General features: G+C 39.5%; 1 protein-coding gene across 2 annotated transcripts in view; it reads right to left on the bottom strand.

Annotated features, from left to right (window-relative positions):
- LOC113019247 (uncharacterized) overlaps positions 1-13,120 on the bottom strand; it is a 45,435-nt gene extending 32,315 nt beyond the window's left edge. The window contains exons 1-12 of one of the 2 annotated variants that reach the window (XM_080292374.1): positions 13,027-13,120; positions 6,969-9,378; positions 5,453-5,514; positions 5,154-5,192; positions 4,373-5,050; positions 3,934-4,160; positions 2,631-2,800; positions 2,286-2,420; positions 1,585-1,683; positions 619-1,486; positions 330-431; positions 195-229 (exon numbers count right to left, since the gene is read on the bottom strand). In XM_080292374.1, coding sequence (XP_080148500.1) covers positions 195-229; positions 330-431; positions 619-1,486; positions 1,585-1,683; positions 2,286-2,420; positions 2,631-2,800; positions 3,934-4,160; positions 4,373-5,050; positions 5,154-5,192; positions 5,453-5,514; positions 6,969-9,098 — 4,545 coding nt within the window. In that variant the 5' untranslated portion in view covers positions 9,099-9,378; positions 13,027-13,120. Of the gene's footprint in view, positions 1-194; positions 230-329; positions 432-618; positions 1,487-1,584; positions 1,684-2,285; positions 2,421-2,630; positions 2,801-3,933; positions 4,161-4,372; positions 5,051-5,153; positions 5,193-5,452; positions 5,515-6,968; positions 9,913-13,026 lie in introns of those variants that run through there. The other variant, XM_080292377.1, reaches the window with a different exon arrangement.
- Positions 13,121-17,946: the final 4,826 nt, after the last annotated feature.

Raw genomic sequence — 17,946 nt, 5'->3', positions numbered from 1 at the left:
TCTGTTATTGCGACATCCCTACTGAATTTTTAACATTTTTCTACATTTACACCTACTTGAGTGTCACCTGACAATGAGATATAACCCAACTATAAACTTTTAAAACAAACTGAACTATTTCAGATCAAAACTTAACCACTTTGACAAAGCATGTTTTTCTTACAGGTATAATTTAAGTGTTTTTTTAATGTTACCTGTTTACGGGGAAGCCTGACTGTCTTGAGACAACCTGTAAAGTGCAGAGCAAAAGAAAAACAGAAAATAATTATAAAATAGAAAATATCTTCACACTGGGAAATCTTTCATACAGATCTTTCGGGATTTCTTACGGATTTTTTCTGGACATAGTTGCTTTTCTATCAGTTCCTCAAATGTTGGGTGGGTAGGAGCGACCGGCTGATCCTTTGAGATCTTCTTTGCAGTCACAGAGACTTAGAATAAAGGAAATGTAGTTAAGTTAAATAGTGGTAGTTTAGATAGGATGCAAATTACCCAGCTGATTTAAATAAAAATCTGAAAACTGTTCTCGTCATGAAGCACAGTCTTTAGCTTTTGATTCCGTCCAACATCCTGCTGTCAAAGATACTCCACACTTGAAGGTGTTTTCTGTCCACTTACCTTTGTCCTTTGTAACCGTTTCTACACTTTCAACTCTTTGCTTTGCCTCCACAGAAATCTCAGGTGATTTTCCTGCAGTCTGCTGTTGTGTTTCTTCTTGTAGAGCAGAATCTGAGCTCTGCTCGGTCTGTTCTGAAGCTTTGAGTGAATCTTCTGGACTTTTGATGACAGTTTGTGGTTTCTGAGGTGGATCAGTGGGTTTTGGTGGCGATGTATTTGGCTTGGTCTCAGCTGCACTAGTTGGTAGTTGATTCTCACTTGATATAGTTGGTGACGTCTGATTATCTTTGCCGTCAGTAGAAGTTTCAACTTCTGTGTGGTCCTCCCTTTCAGAAGCTGATGCTTTTCGTGCTTCACCTTTAGGCCCCATCGCAGATTCATGAATCTTTGTTTCAGGTTTCTTGTGTTTTGTCTCTACATCAGGCTTATCCTCTGACGTTGTTGATTTAGAATGATCCACTTTTTCTTTTTTCAGAGTTCCTGCTGTTTTAGATTTCTGCGTCGTTGAGGCCGTTTCTGCTTTGGAAGTCAAGACTTTTGGCTCACCATCAACTGCAGCACCTTTAATTGGTTCAACAGCCTTCATAGTATTGGCTGTATTTTTAGGTGCCACCACAGCTTCTTTAGCACCGGTTTGAGACCCTTTGGGTTTACGTTTTCCTTTCAAATCACTGGTGTTAGGCTGCTTTTCGGGACTCTTCGTAGATTTACTCTTAGATTTTTCGAGGCTTGAAGCTGCTTCTTCAGCCTTATCACCAGTTTTTACAGTTTTAGCTTTTTGCTCAGCTGAGATGTTTTTCGCTTTGGAAACAGAGACTTTTGCTGTAGTTTCCAGTTTAGTTTTTGTGGTTTTCTTGGATGCAATTTCCTGTAAACAAAGATAATTTTGGATTAATCAGATTACTGATCATTTTGCCACAGAAGAGCAGTGATGTTAATATATTTCTCAAGGGAAAACAAAGTTACCTTTTCATTAACAACACTGACAGTTACTTCTTTTATGTCAAAGTTCTTTAAGCTCTTCAGTTTCTCAGCATCTTCCTGTTTCTCGAAACACACAACTGCCTGGGTGTGCACAAACACACACACACACACATTAATTTGGATTACTACCAAAACTATTACGTTACTACATTCACACTAAAAATCATATATGAGCACTTGTCAGTAGCTTACAAGTATTTGATGACAAGTTTGAGTTTTCCAAGCAAACTACAAGCAACGGTGGCAACTTGCAAGCAACCAATGCGATTCCAAGGATGTTTTTAGTGCAATGTGTATATATAGATTAAAAAAATGCATAATGCAAAGCAGCAAAATAAAAACAAAATACATTGTGTATGCTTTCATAGGATTAGACTTGAGCAGAAACTTTCTGACATTGTGATGTCTATATAAAAGCTCAGTATAATCCAAAGTAGCCATGAATGTGAGGGCTGCAAGACCACAGAAGAAAAGTAAGGATAACCAACTGACTTTAAACCGCATGATGAATGCATGACTATAACTAATGAATGGACAGTACATTTATAGAGAATTGTAGCTACGGTGCATAAATATCTATCTTAGATTGCAGAAGCAAACCAGGAGACACATTTTCTCTAGATTCACAAGCAGGTCAATGAACTCATCCATCTATAACAGTGAGCAAATTTCAGTGTACATACCTGTAATCTTGACCTAAACAAAACAACTGACTTGGTTTTTCCAAATTTCTCCACAGCAGAAATCACTTCACTGTGAGAGAGACTACTGACAATCCCTTGTAGCCTCACCATGGTTGGAGGGGAAGATTTAGCAGCCTGTGGAAACACAGCGAAGAAAAATATGAACAAACCAAATGCAGATTTCATCATGACAATTTGACTCAAAGTTTGTGCTTGTATAAATTTGTGCTGAAGGATTTAATCTTGCTTTTGTGGCATCAACAATCACGTCACTGTCACCTGTCACTGACCACATAAATTGTCCAAAACTGTCCATTCATGAAAAAAGGCATCATGTGAAATCACCTTGGTCTTCTCTGTGCTAGGCCTCCCTTTAACTGATTCTGGAGATGCAGAACGTGAGGACGATGATGTTGATGGGGACGACTTCATCTTGGCTAGCTCAGCCAGCAGGGCAGGAGCCAAAGTTTTGACGACAGTCTCCAGGTCAGACTGTTTTGATAAGGACTGGAGAGCTAAAAGACCACAGGTACAAAAGAGATTCACACTTTGGTTGGTCCCAAGTCTCAAAAATCATCTACTGCTTCTGAAAGTTTTATAATCGTAGAAAAAACTATCCGGTTGTTCAGTCTGACGTCACTAGCCGTGTCTGGGTCTAAACTCCGCTGCAGGTCCATATATCAAACGATCACTGTGGCATTACTGAGAGTTGAAAAACTGTCTAAAGTCTTTCATCTTTAATAAAATGATCAGCGTTCTGCTCTACCAGGTGTAAAAATTGAGTTTAACATCCAGGCATCCATGAAAACGGAATTTATGACATTTAACGGAGTTAGAAGTTAGCAGGAAGTTAGCTCGCTAGCTTCTATCTAAATACAATATAGCATGTCCTGACTGCGGGGTTTTGGAAACAAATTAAAACGTACAGCTCTGTTATCACTTCCAGCATAAATGAAGACAGAAAACTAAAGTGACGTTTGCAGGGTTACTGAAGTTGGGCTAGCTGGTATATAATGATGTGCTACGTGACCGCTAGCGACACAGCTATGTTAGCATAATATAAACAAGCTAACTTTTTTCCCACTCGATAAAAGTTAACGTGAGTGTTCTCGGTGGTCAGGAACAAATGTAATCGCATGGCAGGATGCTGTAAAAGGACCAAACTTCAGCCAGGAGAACAACTGAGATAATCCATCCACAATACAAGGTTAGTCATTCATATACTGCTGCATGGGCTGGGCTGTAGTTACATCCTAAGGTTTTAAAAACTGAGCTTAAATAAATGATTAGTGGTAATAAAAGCCGAGGGAGGTCAACAGGGATCACCGACTGTTTTAGGAGCTTTTTGAGATCAAATAGAAGAAAATACATAACATTAAACATGTTAACAACACAAAAGCCATATTAAACGCAGACTACTTTAGACCCGGAAGTAGGATTCGTCGCGTCATCACTGAACAACCGGATACTGACATTTTCTGGTGGTACTGGTCTTTATTTATAATTTGCATTAGTATAGTTAATGTTATGAGGGGGGTTGACAAGTGAACATAACTTTGCTTTTAGAAAAACCAATGAGTACATACCAAACCCCCCCCCCCCCCCCCCCAAAAAAAAACCCCCAAATACCATGAAGCAATTTTCCAACCTGATGTTTCCAGCAGTTTCTTTGCCAAGATCTTCGAGCTGCTCGACTTATTTCGCATAGGAGATGACCTCTTTGCCAACGACCGCCTCTCCCAGCTTCTCCTCGGTGGTGAACGTTTCTCATCTCTTCTTTTCGGCAAGGATCGCCTCTCACGGCTCCTTGAGCGTGATCGATATCGTGAAGAGGAAGGACAGTCATACCATGAGGAGTCAGAATGAGACCGGGACCTGAAAAAAGTATTAATCAAAGAACTTAATGACTCAAAAATAAAAATAAAACATCTCAAAGCACACACCACCATGGATACAAAAGGTAAATACTGTCCACCAATTAAGTGTGTTTAAGTTTACATTATTAAATAAATTACATTTCGCCCTCTCCACTGGAGAGCTAAATCTTCTTGATTGATCCTAGTTCTCAAAATGTATGTTGGACAGACCTGCGATTACGTCTGGAGCTGTAGGGAGATCGTGATCGGCTTCTGTGTCTCTCCCTTCGGGGGCTGCATGATCGAGAACGGGAATGACTAATTCGTCTGTCCCTCCTACGCTCCGACTCATGGCGGCGACGTGAGCTGCCGGAGCGGAAGCGGAAGCGGGAACGGCAACTTCGACTATCTCTTCTTCGCTCCGAGTCACAATTAGTGCGGGGGCTGCGAGAGCGGCTACTTGGCCTATTTCTTCTTCGCTCCGAGTCACGATGAGTGCGGGGGCTGCGAGAGCGGGAACGGGAATGACTAATTCGTCTGTCCCTCCTACGCTCCAAGTCACGGAGGCGACGTGAACTGCCGGAGCGGGAACGGCAACTTCGTCTGTCCCTGCTACGCTCCGGGTCATGATGGCTGCGGGAGCGGGAACGGCTACTTCGTCTGTCCCTGCTACGCTCCGGGTCATGATGGCTGCGGGAGCGGGAACGGCTACTTCGTCTATTTCTTCTTCGCAACGAGTCACGATGAGTGCGGGGGCTGCGAGAGCGGGAACGGCTACTTTGCCTGTCCCTGCTACGCTCCGAGTCACGATGGCTCCGGGGGCTGCAGGAACGGGAACGACTCTCATGTCTGGTTTTCTTCTGGGAAGTCTCAGCAGAAGTTGAGGGAGAGGGCTTGGCACCTGATGCACTAACAATTGCATATAAAAAGAAAGGCACATGTTAAATCAAAGAAAATGAAAGCCTCCAATGCTGCAGGCTTTCGCCAGATGACTTCAAATGAAGATATTTACCCTGGCAGTGATGCAATTTCACCGTTCCATTCTGGGTATCTGTGGAAAAACACAGATACATTTTTGTCAGATGTTGCAAGGTAGAATTTATTCAGCTTCATAACAATTTAGGTTAGGGAAAATGGCTCATGGTAAATGCTGCAAATCATTAAGGTGCTTTAAATTAAAAAAATACAAATGAACAGTTCTTAGGGAGCTATCCTAGCATTACAACCCCGGCATCATTTTGGCACACCCATGGTTGTGCTGCCCCAAAGATATCGGTTCATAATCACGAAGTACAGAGAAGAAAGATTGACCGCTTTCGCAGAAGTTTGCAGTTCTCGATGTGAAGGCTGGTATTCTGGTGGGAGACCCAATCCTAGTGGTCACAACAAAACACAAACATTTAGACAAGGTTTATTATTATCAGGAGCAACGTTTGTCATTGACATCACTTGCTGATAAAAGGTCACTAAACTTTGCAGTGGCCTTAAAAAAAATTCTTAAAATATTAACAGTTAGTCCTTCACTGAATGCAGAAGCATTATAACATTAGCCAGGAGCCTGGATTGTATTTAAACCTTCATAGGCCAAAAACCAGGAACAAATAAGCGTGACACATTATACCTTTCCTGGGATAAAATTTTAAAAGTGAAATTATTTAGTATATATAGAAAACACAAGTCAAACATCTGATTACAAACAACCAAAACAAAAGGTCAATTAGGCTCTGGATTCTGGACTCTCAGGCTCTTCTTATGGCATCAAACTTTCCCGAAGCTCCAAGAAGGTCGTCTCAGGAGAGGCCAAGTTTGGATTAGGACAAAATGCCGATGACGATCACAGTTGGAGTAGCGACAGGAAGATGACGTTGAAATAGACCAGAAGAGGAAGGCGCTGTTTCTTTGACGAGGAGCTCAAATGTGAAATTTGGTGCAGCGAAGGAAGGCCGATCCATAAAGAGAGATTCAACAACAAATCAAATCAAATCTGGTGCTTGTGTAGCTCATGACTGGGCGCAGCGGGTGCTTATGTTTGTGGTAGTAAATGATGTTGCCTTTTGGGACACAGAAACACTAACTTAAAAAGAAAGTATGAGTTAAAAAAAAAGAAGAAGCGAGTATTACACAAAAACAAGGTGCCCACTAATGTGAAATAAAGGACAAAACACACTATTCTTAACTCTAATGACAAAAGACAAAAAGGGGAACTTTTACATTCAGCAACAGTTCCAGAAAAAGCAAAGCTGAATGTGCACTGTGGAACAGCAGCCCAAGAACAGAGACAAATGAAAAACCAGCCATCTTCCAACATTTTCTGATGCACAGGCTCGTCAGGTTTGCAGGTTTCTCCTCATCACGTCATCTGAGGCCTTGGTTCCATTGTTAGCAAAAGCCTTGAATGTCTTAGCATCAGTTTATGTCAATTTAAAAGAGATTAAATCTATCAATTGCAAGTACAGACCACTGAAGATTCTGAAGGTCTCTTATTAGTAGTGTTTTTCAATTACAATATCTGATAGACATATAGTTAAGTTTAGTCTGCACTGTAATCCTTCAGAAATTCTGGTACAGAATACTGAATTGCAGAAATATGTGAAAAATTTGTCCAAATGTTTGCAAGCCAAGTTGGTAGTCTTCCTATAGTCACCATCATGCAGGAATAGTGAACAAAACAAACAAATAAACTTTAAAGTAGCATACATGAAGTTTTTCCCAAACCAAAGTCCTATAATTCGATCCAAAATCAAATAAAAAACAAAACAAAAAACATTGCATGTCAAATAAATAAAAACCGACAGAAAGCAAAAACATCGAACAATCTTCCACTTACCTTCATCAGAGTACATTCCTTGTTACATAGAGAGCAGGTATGAGGAAAGACCCTAGGTGAAGTGGCAGTGTAGTCTTGCATCTGGGCCAGCACTGGGATATTCCCTGTCACTTCTACCTTTGCTGGAAGCTGCTTGGTGGAAGCGGGCTGCGGTATATGAATGAAATTCACGAGGTTCTGCATTAGCGGCGAGAGACCCGGAGGAACGGGCATCGTGAGCCCTGGCATGAGGGACGGCTGTGGAACTGGCTTTGCAGCCGAAAAAACTTGAGACTGCAAAGCTTGTCCCATATGCACAGCTGGCTGATTCTGCATCTGCTGCAACCCAATCGGCAGGTTAGGTACCTGGGCCGTCTGCTGCTGCTGCTTCAGTTGCTGCTGTTGTATCTGCTGCTGCTGCTTTAATTGTTGTTGCGTCTGCTGCTGCTCCAGTTGCTGCTGTTGCGTCTGCTGCTGCTGCGTCTGCTTCAGTTGTTGCGTCTGCTGCTTCAGTTGTTGCGTCTGCTGCTGCATCTGCTGCTGCTCCGTCTGCTGCTGCTGCGTCTGCTGCTGCTTTGACTGTTGTTGCTTCAACTGTTGCTGCATCTGCTGCTTTGGTGGTGGTTGTTGCATTGTCTGTTTCACCTGTTGCTGTTGTACCTGCTTCTGCTGCATTTGCTGTTTGTTCATCTGCTCAGAAACATTTGATATTTGCCCGTGAGTCTTACTCTTTTCTTTGATGTGACTGTCGCTGCTGCTGCTGCCAATGAGTACAAGGCCAGGTCGACTTGGATGCACACTACGAACTATATTAGGAGTTAGTTGGCTTTTTGATGCTGACTGGCGATCTGGCTCTGGATTTTTCAACGGAAGGGTTTTAGTGACTTCTGCTTTAAGAGGTCTTAAGTCTGTGTCTGTCTTTGGCAGAGAGAAACCTTTGAAGATTTCTTGAGAAGGCTGGTTTGGTTGTGTTGGCAGTTGTTGAGCTGGACCACTACTTCGCATTGAGCCATGACTGGTAAAAGAGCTGCCTTGATCACGGGAAGAAACCAAGGTGCTGTTTTTCACCTCTGTCATACTTTTTTGCAGTGGTTCTCGACTGTGACCGCTACTATCATAGGAGCCCATCAGCAGCGTACCTCCACTTCCACCACTACTGGCTCCACTGCTGCTTCTTCCAATTTCATCCCCAAAGCTCCCAGTATATTTTCCAGTATGTCCATAATCAATCACTTTACTTGATTGGACAATAGGTGACAATTCATCCTGACGCATCCCTTCCCCTCTTGAAGTACTCAACCTTTCCCTTCCACTCATACTTGTGGTGGAATGAGGATCATAGTAGGATTTTGATGGATCTGCTGTTGCAGATCTCTTTGCCTTTTCCATGCGGATTTGTCGTAAGATAAAAGGCAGGTTGTCAGGAGTCATCTGATCTTCGGGATATGAGATCAGATGTTCCAGGTCCTCTTTTTCAAGTCCAAACTGCATAAGGATGTTCACAGCTGTTTCTGAAGTGTACTTGGGATGAGTAGACTCTGCAGAACCCACAGGTTTGTCTGGCACTGGGTAGTCATAATCACCTAAGCCTGGAATTGATTGCACATTGCGCTCTCTTTCATTCGAGGCATTAAACCTACTGTCGCCAGTGCTTTGATAGCTCAATGAAGCAGATGATGAACAGTATTTAGACGAATCATCCTCAGTTTCCCGTTTGTATCTTGGCAACCAGTCCATGGAGCTAGTGCTACTTGCAACATCAGGTCTTTGAGAGTTTGAGGACAACATGTAGGAAGTCACATCTTTGCCTGAAGAATCATACTCATCTCTTTGAGTGCTGGTAAAACGACTGTTCTTTTTTACAGGCTGATTTCTCACCTCCTCTCTGGCTCTGCTTATATGCATGTCTATGGACCTCTTTATGTCCTCTTCCATTGAAGTCTTACTCCCTTCTGGCCTGTAGCTCATTATTCCCCCAGATTTTGCAGGAGTCGCAGATGAAACTCCAGAAGAGCTAAAGCTGGACCCAGGCCCAAGATGAGGAGATGTCTTATGAGAGTCTCTCTCTGCCTGCATACTGGACTGTCCATAGCGCCCCTGGGCTGAACTTTGATTCCCAGAGGCATAGGGGTTATATAAGGGATGGGACATGGTGTTAGCAACCTTCAGAAGGTTCAGTAGACTGATGGCTGCAGCTGTCGGGCAGGGGGGTGTTGTGGGTATAAATGGGGCGTGTGTGTTGGTTCGACCACCAACAGCAACAGCATTATTTATCTGTGTCAAAGTAAGGTGGGCGTTCAGCTGAGCCAGCCGCAAGCATGCAGCTTGCTGTCCAATCAGTAAAAAGCTCCCTGGGAGCCCACCCAGAAGGGGGCTCTGTTGGGGCCCTGGTGCAGGAGAAGGGGTGTAACGCTTCGATGGCAATGGAAAGCTGGGAAGTTCAAAATAAAGAAAACAAAGAAAAAAGGTTAATGAGTTGTACTGGGCCTCAGAATCTTGGAAAGATGAGGTCCATCATCCGGAAGGCCGCTTCTTAATTTGCAGACTCTGCTTTCCAAAGATTCCTTCATTCATACGGATTCATTCTGTCAGTATCATATCTTATCATGGAAACAAAAGCATCAAAAACAGAGACACACAGAAAACAAGGCATTTTAACAATAGAGACACAGGAGACAACAACAACAAAATAGAAAGGAGGTGTTAATCTTAGAAGAATAAGGTTAATAGATCTTCCAAAGCAGCTTATCTTATCCTCCTCTATCCTTTTCATGTCCCTGATCTGTGGATAGACATGGAACATACACGCTAGTCGTCCAACATCTAGATGTTTCTAACAAGACCCATGATTAGTGCCCAACAAGGTCGAACTAAAGTCAATCTGTAACACGAATTTTCTCCTGAAACATTATGTTATAAAATAAAGACTGAAACACCAATACGAGCATACACAATATTGAATTGCAACCCAAAAAACTGATACGTTTTCATCTCTTTGCCTGTTTTGCCAGAGGCTTCAGTTACACAATTCACAATAAAGCGTATGCACACAACTTTGAAGGTTTGGTAGTTTTATTATGATGACCTCCAAGTCCAGTGGTGGTGTGCTGAGTAGGCAGCATTCAGAAAAGAGACGACGTATGGCTTGGAAAGTTGGTGAAGGAAGCTGGATCTGCCGTTGACTTTCTGGTAATGACAGCACACAGATGGACCTCAACTGGTGCTGCCATAAGTCATGAATGCATGCTCCTGCCCCCTAAACATGATCGCAATAAATCAAAAGAGCATGCTCAGCGGCAGGATTTTGGCATAGAGGAGCTCATGAAGATCTTCTGTTTCCTCAGGGGACAAGATTGGACTCCTTCGCTCATTTTGAATTGCAGGAGATAAGGAACTAAAGTTGAGTACCATTACTGATGCTCTGTTGTCCGCTTGTGCTTAATTTAACTGGTTACATTAGCCCTCTGCACTTTAAGTGACTTTAGTGTCACTGTAAAATCATTTTGAACAGTGGAATAATTCAATCAATCTGTACGCTGTCTGTACAGACATTGTACCTGATCATTATGCAAGTACTTTTGACAAACTAAGTTTTCACATATGCAACAGGTTATGTTCTGAAAAGTGCAGTAAAAGCGTCCCAACAATTCTTACATCAAACACAGCAACAGTGAGAGAAAGCATCGTTATTGCTTTTCATTCATGACAATTTTAGTAGTTGGGTCAAAAATCTTTGCAAACCTCCAAAGAAAACTAGTTGGTAAAAGTGCAGCTACGAACTACTGAACATTTGCGGTTTGCTCCGTTCGTGCTACGATGGCTCTCTAATTTTAGGGACAAATTGTTATCTAGTGCAAAACTCATCAATGATGACATCAATGATGACATCAATGGCAAAATCAGAGACAATGACAATATTTGGAGGCCAAAAGTGAACACAACAGATTTCCCTCCCTGTGACTGTTTTTTGTTTTTGTTGTATTGCTTGTGTTAGCTATGTTATGCTGAAAAGTAATTTAAGAGAAAGTGAATTGCACAGATACACACACCTACCAGATGTAAAGAAGAATAACGCAATAGGAGAAAAGAAGGAAATAAATAAATGTTTTAAAAAATATAGATTTTTAAGTGATAATATAGAACAACACAACTAACCAACAGCTCAGCTGCAGACAACATGATTACATCTTTGACTACATTGCAGCAGTCTTTATACTGCCTTTAAGTAAGCACCTGCAGCAGTGGATAGGTGCTTTTTGCTCACTGCACATCAATGGTATGGGAGCAAGTTAATGACAGGCGATCTTTTCTATAGTTCCATCTTAATGTCTAATGCCAGGCCACTGATCACCAATTAGTGATGTTTCGGTCGCGAACGAAACAGCTCTTACGAGTGTAGGTAGTTCCACTCTCAGTAGCACAGGAACAGAGCAGGAGGGAGAGACAGAGAGCCAGGGACAACATCACATTATAAAGGTATAGTAATCATCCACAACTATTTTCAGTTGCAGATGACAAAGGATTCAGAAAGTTTATTCATGCAGGCCCATATGACAGAGAATGTGCATCTTCTTTTTTTTTTTCCATATTATAATTTATATTTAATTGTGTTGTGGTTTGCAGTGTTTTGTGTTGTTTCACTTTAAATTTGTAAAAGGAAAAAGCTGAAAATTTAAATAGTTAAAAGTTGAACTGTGAATAGTTGGTTTTTGTATTATATTATTTAGTTATTACATTTTATGTGGAGTGAATAAATAAAAGTATATTTATGGTGGCTCCTACAGACAAAGCACGTACGAACTCCAAAACACGTACGAACTCCAAAACGTGTACAAACTCCAAAACACGTACAAACCCCGAAGCACATACCAATTCCAAAGCACGTACAAACTCCAAAAAGCACGTACAAACTCTGAAGCACGTACAAACTCCAAAACACGTAAAAAAGACAGCAGAATGCTAGGTGCAGTGTTGAGCTTTTGTTACCTAGTGGCTACACAAGCCAGGAAGTAACAATAACAGGAAGTAACAATTGTGTATAAATACACAGACAATACACATATGCTTTCAATTGTGTTATTTAAGTGATCTAGGTAGCTCTGTTTTGGAAGCTCAGTTAATGCTAGAAATGTGTTTTGGAGTTTGTACGTGCTTTGTCTCTAGGGGCCACCGTATATATTTATATATAAACATATAAATAAAACCATTTTTTTACATTAGTAATTCTTTTGTGCATAATTTTATATTATTGTTAATAATAAATATGTAAAATTGTATTTATTTAAATTTTTACTTTTTAATTATTTTACTTGCATTTTTAATCACTTTTATATTTAAATATATTTAAATGTTCATTTGCTATTTATCTAGGGATTGAGAGTAACGCAATTTCTATTCTCTGTATGTCCTGTACATGTGGCAGAATCGACAAATAAAGTTGACTTTGACTAAAGCAACAAAACAACCTGAAAGAGCTGGTTGGGAGCCGAAAAAGCTGGATCTTTTTAGTGAGCCGAGCTGAATTTTTCTAGATAATATTCACAAAGGTAGGACGGTTTGCCACTTAATTTCGTGTGCGCAGAAACAGCGGGTAAGATGGTTTGTCAGGTAGGATGGATTCCCAGGACACCGGTTCTCCAAAAAGAGATGGAAATCCCACCACTGTAACCAATACCATCACGTCTGGGAAGCGTCTTAAGAGCGGGATTAACGTGCATCACTAAAAGAGAGAAAACTTTAATACAAGCCAGGTCTGTGGAGTGGAGTGGGGGCTTATCATAAGTGAAGGACAAGTGGTTGTTTTTCTCATGTTGTCAGTATTTGTTGTAAATGCTGCCTTTTATGAATGCATTTAAAATGTGTTGTGGCCACTGAGTTAAATCCGGCAGATTGAGCAAAATCTGTGCAGCAGTGAGATATGAGACGAGACCATAAATCCACCACTAAAGCAACACTCCTCCAGGCCCGTTTACAAACTACCACCACAGGTCGACAAACAGCGGGTACAAGGAAAAGCTGATCGCTTACAGGGTTTTGTTTTTTGTTTGTTTTTTTAAAAACAACAACTCGGTGTACATACCGTGCTTTATATGTATGTAATCCCTTTGTTCTGATGTTCTCAAATATATCCTCTCGAAGAACTTCTTGCAACCTACAGCTTTGCTAAGGGAAAAGAAACGCTAGCCACGTGACCCAGCGCAAAGTGTTCCGTTTCGATGGGCTGCCTTCAAAATAAAAGTACGAACAGAAACGACAACTTTCAAGATACTGTAGTAATTCCACTAACGCATTCCATGCATATTATTATTATTATTATTATTATTATTATTATTATTATTATTATTATTATTATCAGGGATAAGCACTTTCAATTTTTTATTTACGTTTTAGAAAAATACAACTGCAAGTTTTAAATATGTTATTGAGTGTGTTATTTTTATTGTTACAACCATATTATTAACCATGTATACTTCAGTTTCAGTGAGACAGATTTTGAAAAGTTTCGTTACATCTTTCTCTGTAATGGATTATGGTGACTGCAGGATAAGTGTACTATAGTTAATTTTTCACACGATGGCGCTCTTTCTATAGGAAAACAATTCCTATATTAATGTCCTTGATGATGATCAGTTATATCTTTTTTTTTTACCACTATAACACAGCCTGAATTTTAATACACATGTTTATGTGAAATGTGTCTTACACCCCATCACCAATTCTGCACAGATTAATTTTACATTATAAAAATAATATTTATGTTGTGACTGTGAGGAAGCATGGAAAAGGGGGAAATAAGGTATGATTGATGTTTCTCCCTGAAATAAGTACGGAGCCCTGTCACTACCCGATCTGAAGAGGGGGGCCAAAAGGGCAGAATAAGCGGTTGTACAATCTGCAGGTCTGATTAGGAAACGTCATTTTGATGTCATGAAAAGTACTTTATCGACAAACAGTTACTCCAAAAGGAAGTAGAAGGCAAGCGAAACCCCCTGGAAGTTACTTTGAAAGACCCTTAGACGGACACAAAGATAAACATAGAGCGATAAAAATGGCTAACCCCAAGCTAGCAGGTAGCCTTTCCGATCACAATTACAACCTTGCTGCTATGAAAGAAGCATGTGAGGAGGAAGATATAGAAGAGATGGAACTTCAACAAGAAATCGCAAGACCCAATGTCAAACGTAAGGCCATGTTTCTATTCTGCAAAGAAATTAAGGAAAACATTCTGTTTTTACAAGAAACACATTCTAGTAAGGAAGAGGAAATGTTTTGGAAACATCAATGTGGAGAAAGTATTCTTTATTCACATGGCACTACTCACTCAGCAGGAGTGATGATTTTATTTAACAAATTTGCAGGGAAGGTTATTGATCATAAAAGCGATGGAATGGGACATTGGCATTCTATCATGGTGTTGGTAGAAGTCTGTGAACAGAAAATTATTCTTATCACCATGTATGGATACAATAACAGGTCTCTAAATAGAAATATGATGTTAAACTTAAGTAAATTAATTGCAAATTGGAGTAATACATATGGTTCTACCCAGGTAATAACTGGAGGCGATTTTAACCTGGAACCTAACTCATGGCTTGACAGGCAACCACAGAGAGGGAAACAACCAGAACATGCTAGCATTATTTGTGACTTTTGTACAACAACTAATATGATGGATTATTGGAGGATGACAAACCCAAATACGAAGAAATACATGTGACTTGTTGGACTTGTTGGTTTAGTCCAACAAATAAGAACGTATGTTCAAGACTAGATTATTGGCTTGTCTCCCAAACAGTATCATCATATGTTACTAAATGTGAAAGCCAATCAACCCCACTTACTGATTATTGTCTGATAAGTCTCTCATTATATCTACGTAAACAACAAAGATATGAGAACTTATGAAAATTTAACAATAGTTTATTACAAAACGAAGATTTCTGTACACAAGTTTTAAAAAATTCATTTAGAAATTAACAATATGATGATGACTAATGTCAGTAAATGGGAATGGTTTAAATATAGTGTCAAACAACTAGCTATAGAAACGGGAAAGAAAGTGTCTGCCCTACCCATATGTAAACAGAAAAATCTAATCGAACAAATACATTTATTATGTGGTAAGCCTTGTATGACTGCAGAAGAGTCAGAATGCTTACAATCTTTACAAAGTCAACTAGATGAGGTGTACATGATAGCCTTAGCATATGCAAATAGGATTAAGAGCGTCTTAACCAAACTAACTGATGAGTGTCCATCAGTGTTTATTAAAGGAAGGCAGATTCATAATAACATAAGATTAATATTAGATATGATTGACTACCGATCCTTTATCAATTCAGAAAGTTTACTATTATTTATTGACTTTTTTAAAGCATTTGATTCAATAGACCATAATTTTCTATTTAGATCTTTAGAACTTTTTGGATTTGGAAACAAATTTTGCAACGTGATCAAACTGTTCTACAAGCAGATTTACAGTTATGTTTCGCTCAATCCAGGTATAACACCTAGGATAGACGTATTCCGTGGAATTCGACAGGGTTGCCCAATTTCTCCAAAATTATTTATTCTTTGCACTCAATTAATGGCCTACCTCATTGTGAACCATTCAGGCATCGAAGGAATAAATATTTTTGGTACTGAACTGAAAATAAGTCAGTTTGCAGGTGACACAGTAATATTTTTAAAGGATAAATTAATACCCGAGAAAGCGTGGAATGTAATTTAAATTTTTTCTAAAGCTTCAGGCTTGTGTCTGAATCTAAAGAAGTGTGAACTTTTGCCACTTTATGATTGTTTGGAAAATAACACGAGGACAATTCCAGTGAAAAATGAAGTCAAATAACCTAAAAGACAAAATTGATGGTATGTCCAAAACACTAAATCATTGGTTAATGAGAGATATCACAATTTTTGGACGCAATATATTATCCAAATCAGAGGGTGTCTCAAAGATGGTTTATCCACCTTACTCATTATACATTACCTCAAAAAGTATTAAAAAGATTAACTCCATAATCTATCAATTCATTTGGCGCAATAAAACACATTACATTAAAAAAATCACAACTCGTCAAAGATTACACCAAAGGTGATATAAAGACAATTGATTTTCAATCAATGGTTGGAGTATTTAAAATTAACTGGATAAAAGCCTCCCTCTTGAAACCTGACTCCATATGGTTCCATATCCCTAAAAATATTTTCAAAAAGGTGGGAGGGTTGGATTTTCTCCTGAAATGTGATTTTGATATATTGAAGTTGCCTGTGAAACTGTCAGAATATCATAAGCAGGTCTTGTCTTATTGGAAAATGTTTTTTGCCCATAACTTCACGCCACATTGCTCCACCTTGTGGAATAACAGGACCATTAAAATTAATAGGAAGTCATTGTTCATTAAAGAGTGGTATGAAAAAAACATAATCTTTATAACAGATTTACTTAATGAAAGGGGGCGGTTTCTCCCAGTGGGTGTTTTCAATGCAAAGTTTAACATTCAGTGTTCCCTTAGAGAATATAACAAGGTCTGTAAGGCGATCCCCTTACCTCTGTTAAGTTTGATACAAGGCTATTTATATTACTCTAAGGGACAAATTAGTTTACCTTCTTTACAGCTAAATCAGATTCCTTTAACTAATAAAAAGTGTAATAATAAAATCATAAACAATATATTTAAAAATGAATTATTTCACGATTTTAACAGTAACACAAAATTAAAAGGGAGTAACGTTAAAATAACATACACACTTTTTAAAATGGCCTATCCCCCCCAAAGTCAAAGAAATGCAATTTAAAATAATTAATGGATATTACCCAGCAGCTGAAATGCTTAAAAAAGGTTTGGGTTTGAGGTGGAGCCATGTGGATTTTGTTTGCAAAATGAAGAAAGTATTGATCATTTGTTTTTTTTCCTGCTCAGTAACGACTGACTTCGGCAGGATTTGGTAGACTGGTTGAGTGTAAGAATAGATGGGATGACCCCACTGACTCTAACACAGGTTTTATACAATAATGGCGAGGAACTTGCCATGCTCCACAATATGGTAATAATTATGGGCAAATACCACATTCATAAGTGTAAATGGCAAAACAAAAGACCTTCCCTAAGTGCATTGAAGATTGAATTAAAGTCTTTTTTGTCATCTTTAGAATTACTGAAGGATTCATGTAAAGATGCTGCTTTGATATGTGAAAATGGGACCCAGTATCTATCCTTTTAATGAATATGTTTCGTTTGGTGTACCAAATAAGCCGCATGTATGTTAAAGTGTGCACGGAAAGGATATTGTTAAATGTCATAAGAATGGCCTTCACGCATATTTATATTGTTTTTTTGTTTTTTTCTGTTAGTCTTCTCCTATTTCTTTTGTTTTCTTACTCAACATTTCAAGATGTTGTTGCACCAATGTTGTCTCCCAATGAGAGATTGTAAATGTGTGCAAAATGTAAATGAAAAAAAAAAAGTCACTACCCGATCCGTACCAGAAACCCGATCAGTACCCCGCATGCGCGAAAGATGTCTACTTCCGATCGAAGCGTTTTACGATTTTTACGGGTCAGAGTATCTGTTAAGATGTTAAGAATAACAAATATCTCTTAAAATGTTTCGAGTAATCAAACATTTCAATATAATGTAGACAAAAATGAAAAATAAAAAGATAGTTATGGATCAGAAGTGGAAGCGCATGTGCAAAGTCGGACCATACTGTCACTACCCGATCCGTAACCCGATCGTTACCCCGCATGCGCAAATCTTACGTCACTTCCTCTCTTTGCCAACATTGCGACATTCAATCGCGCATGTGCAGGGGTTTTCTTCTTCTTCTGTTCGTTTAATGGCAGTTTACGAGGATACTGCCACCTGCTGACCAAGCGAATGAACCCTATTGTAAACTGAATTAGCGTCATTACAAACATGTGTTAAATTTGATTTAGTTATAGTCGAGTGTGTTTATGCTTGTCTGCAGTGTTGAGGAGTAACGGAATACATGTACC

Source organism: Astatotilapia calliptera, chromosome 3, assembly GCF_964374335.1.
Source record: "Astatotilapia calliptera chromosome 3, fAstCal68.1, whole genome shotgun sequence".
Lineage (NCBI taxonomy): Eukaryota > Metazoa > Chordata > Actinopteri > Cichliformes > Cichlidae > Astatotilapia > Astatotilapia calliptera.
This window is presented reverse-complemented; position numbering and strand designations above follow the sequence as displayed.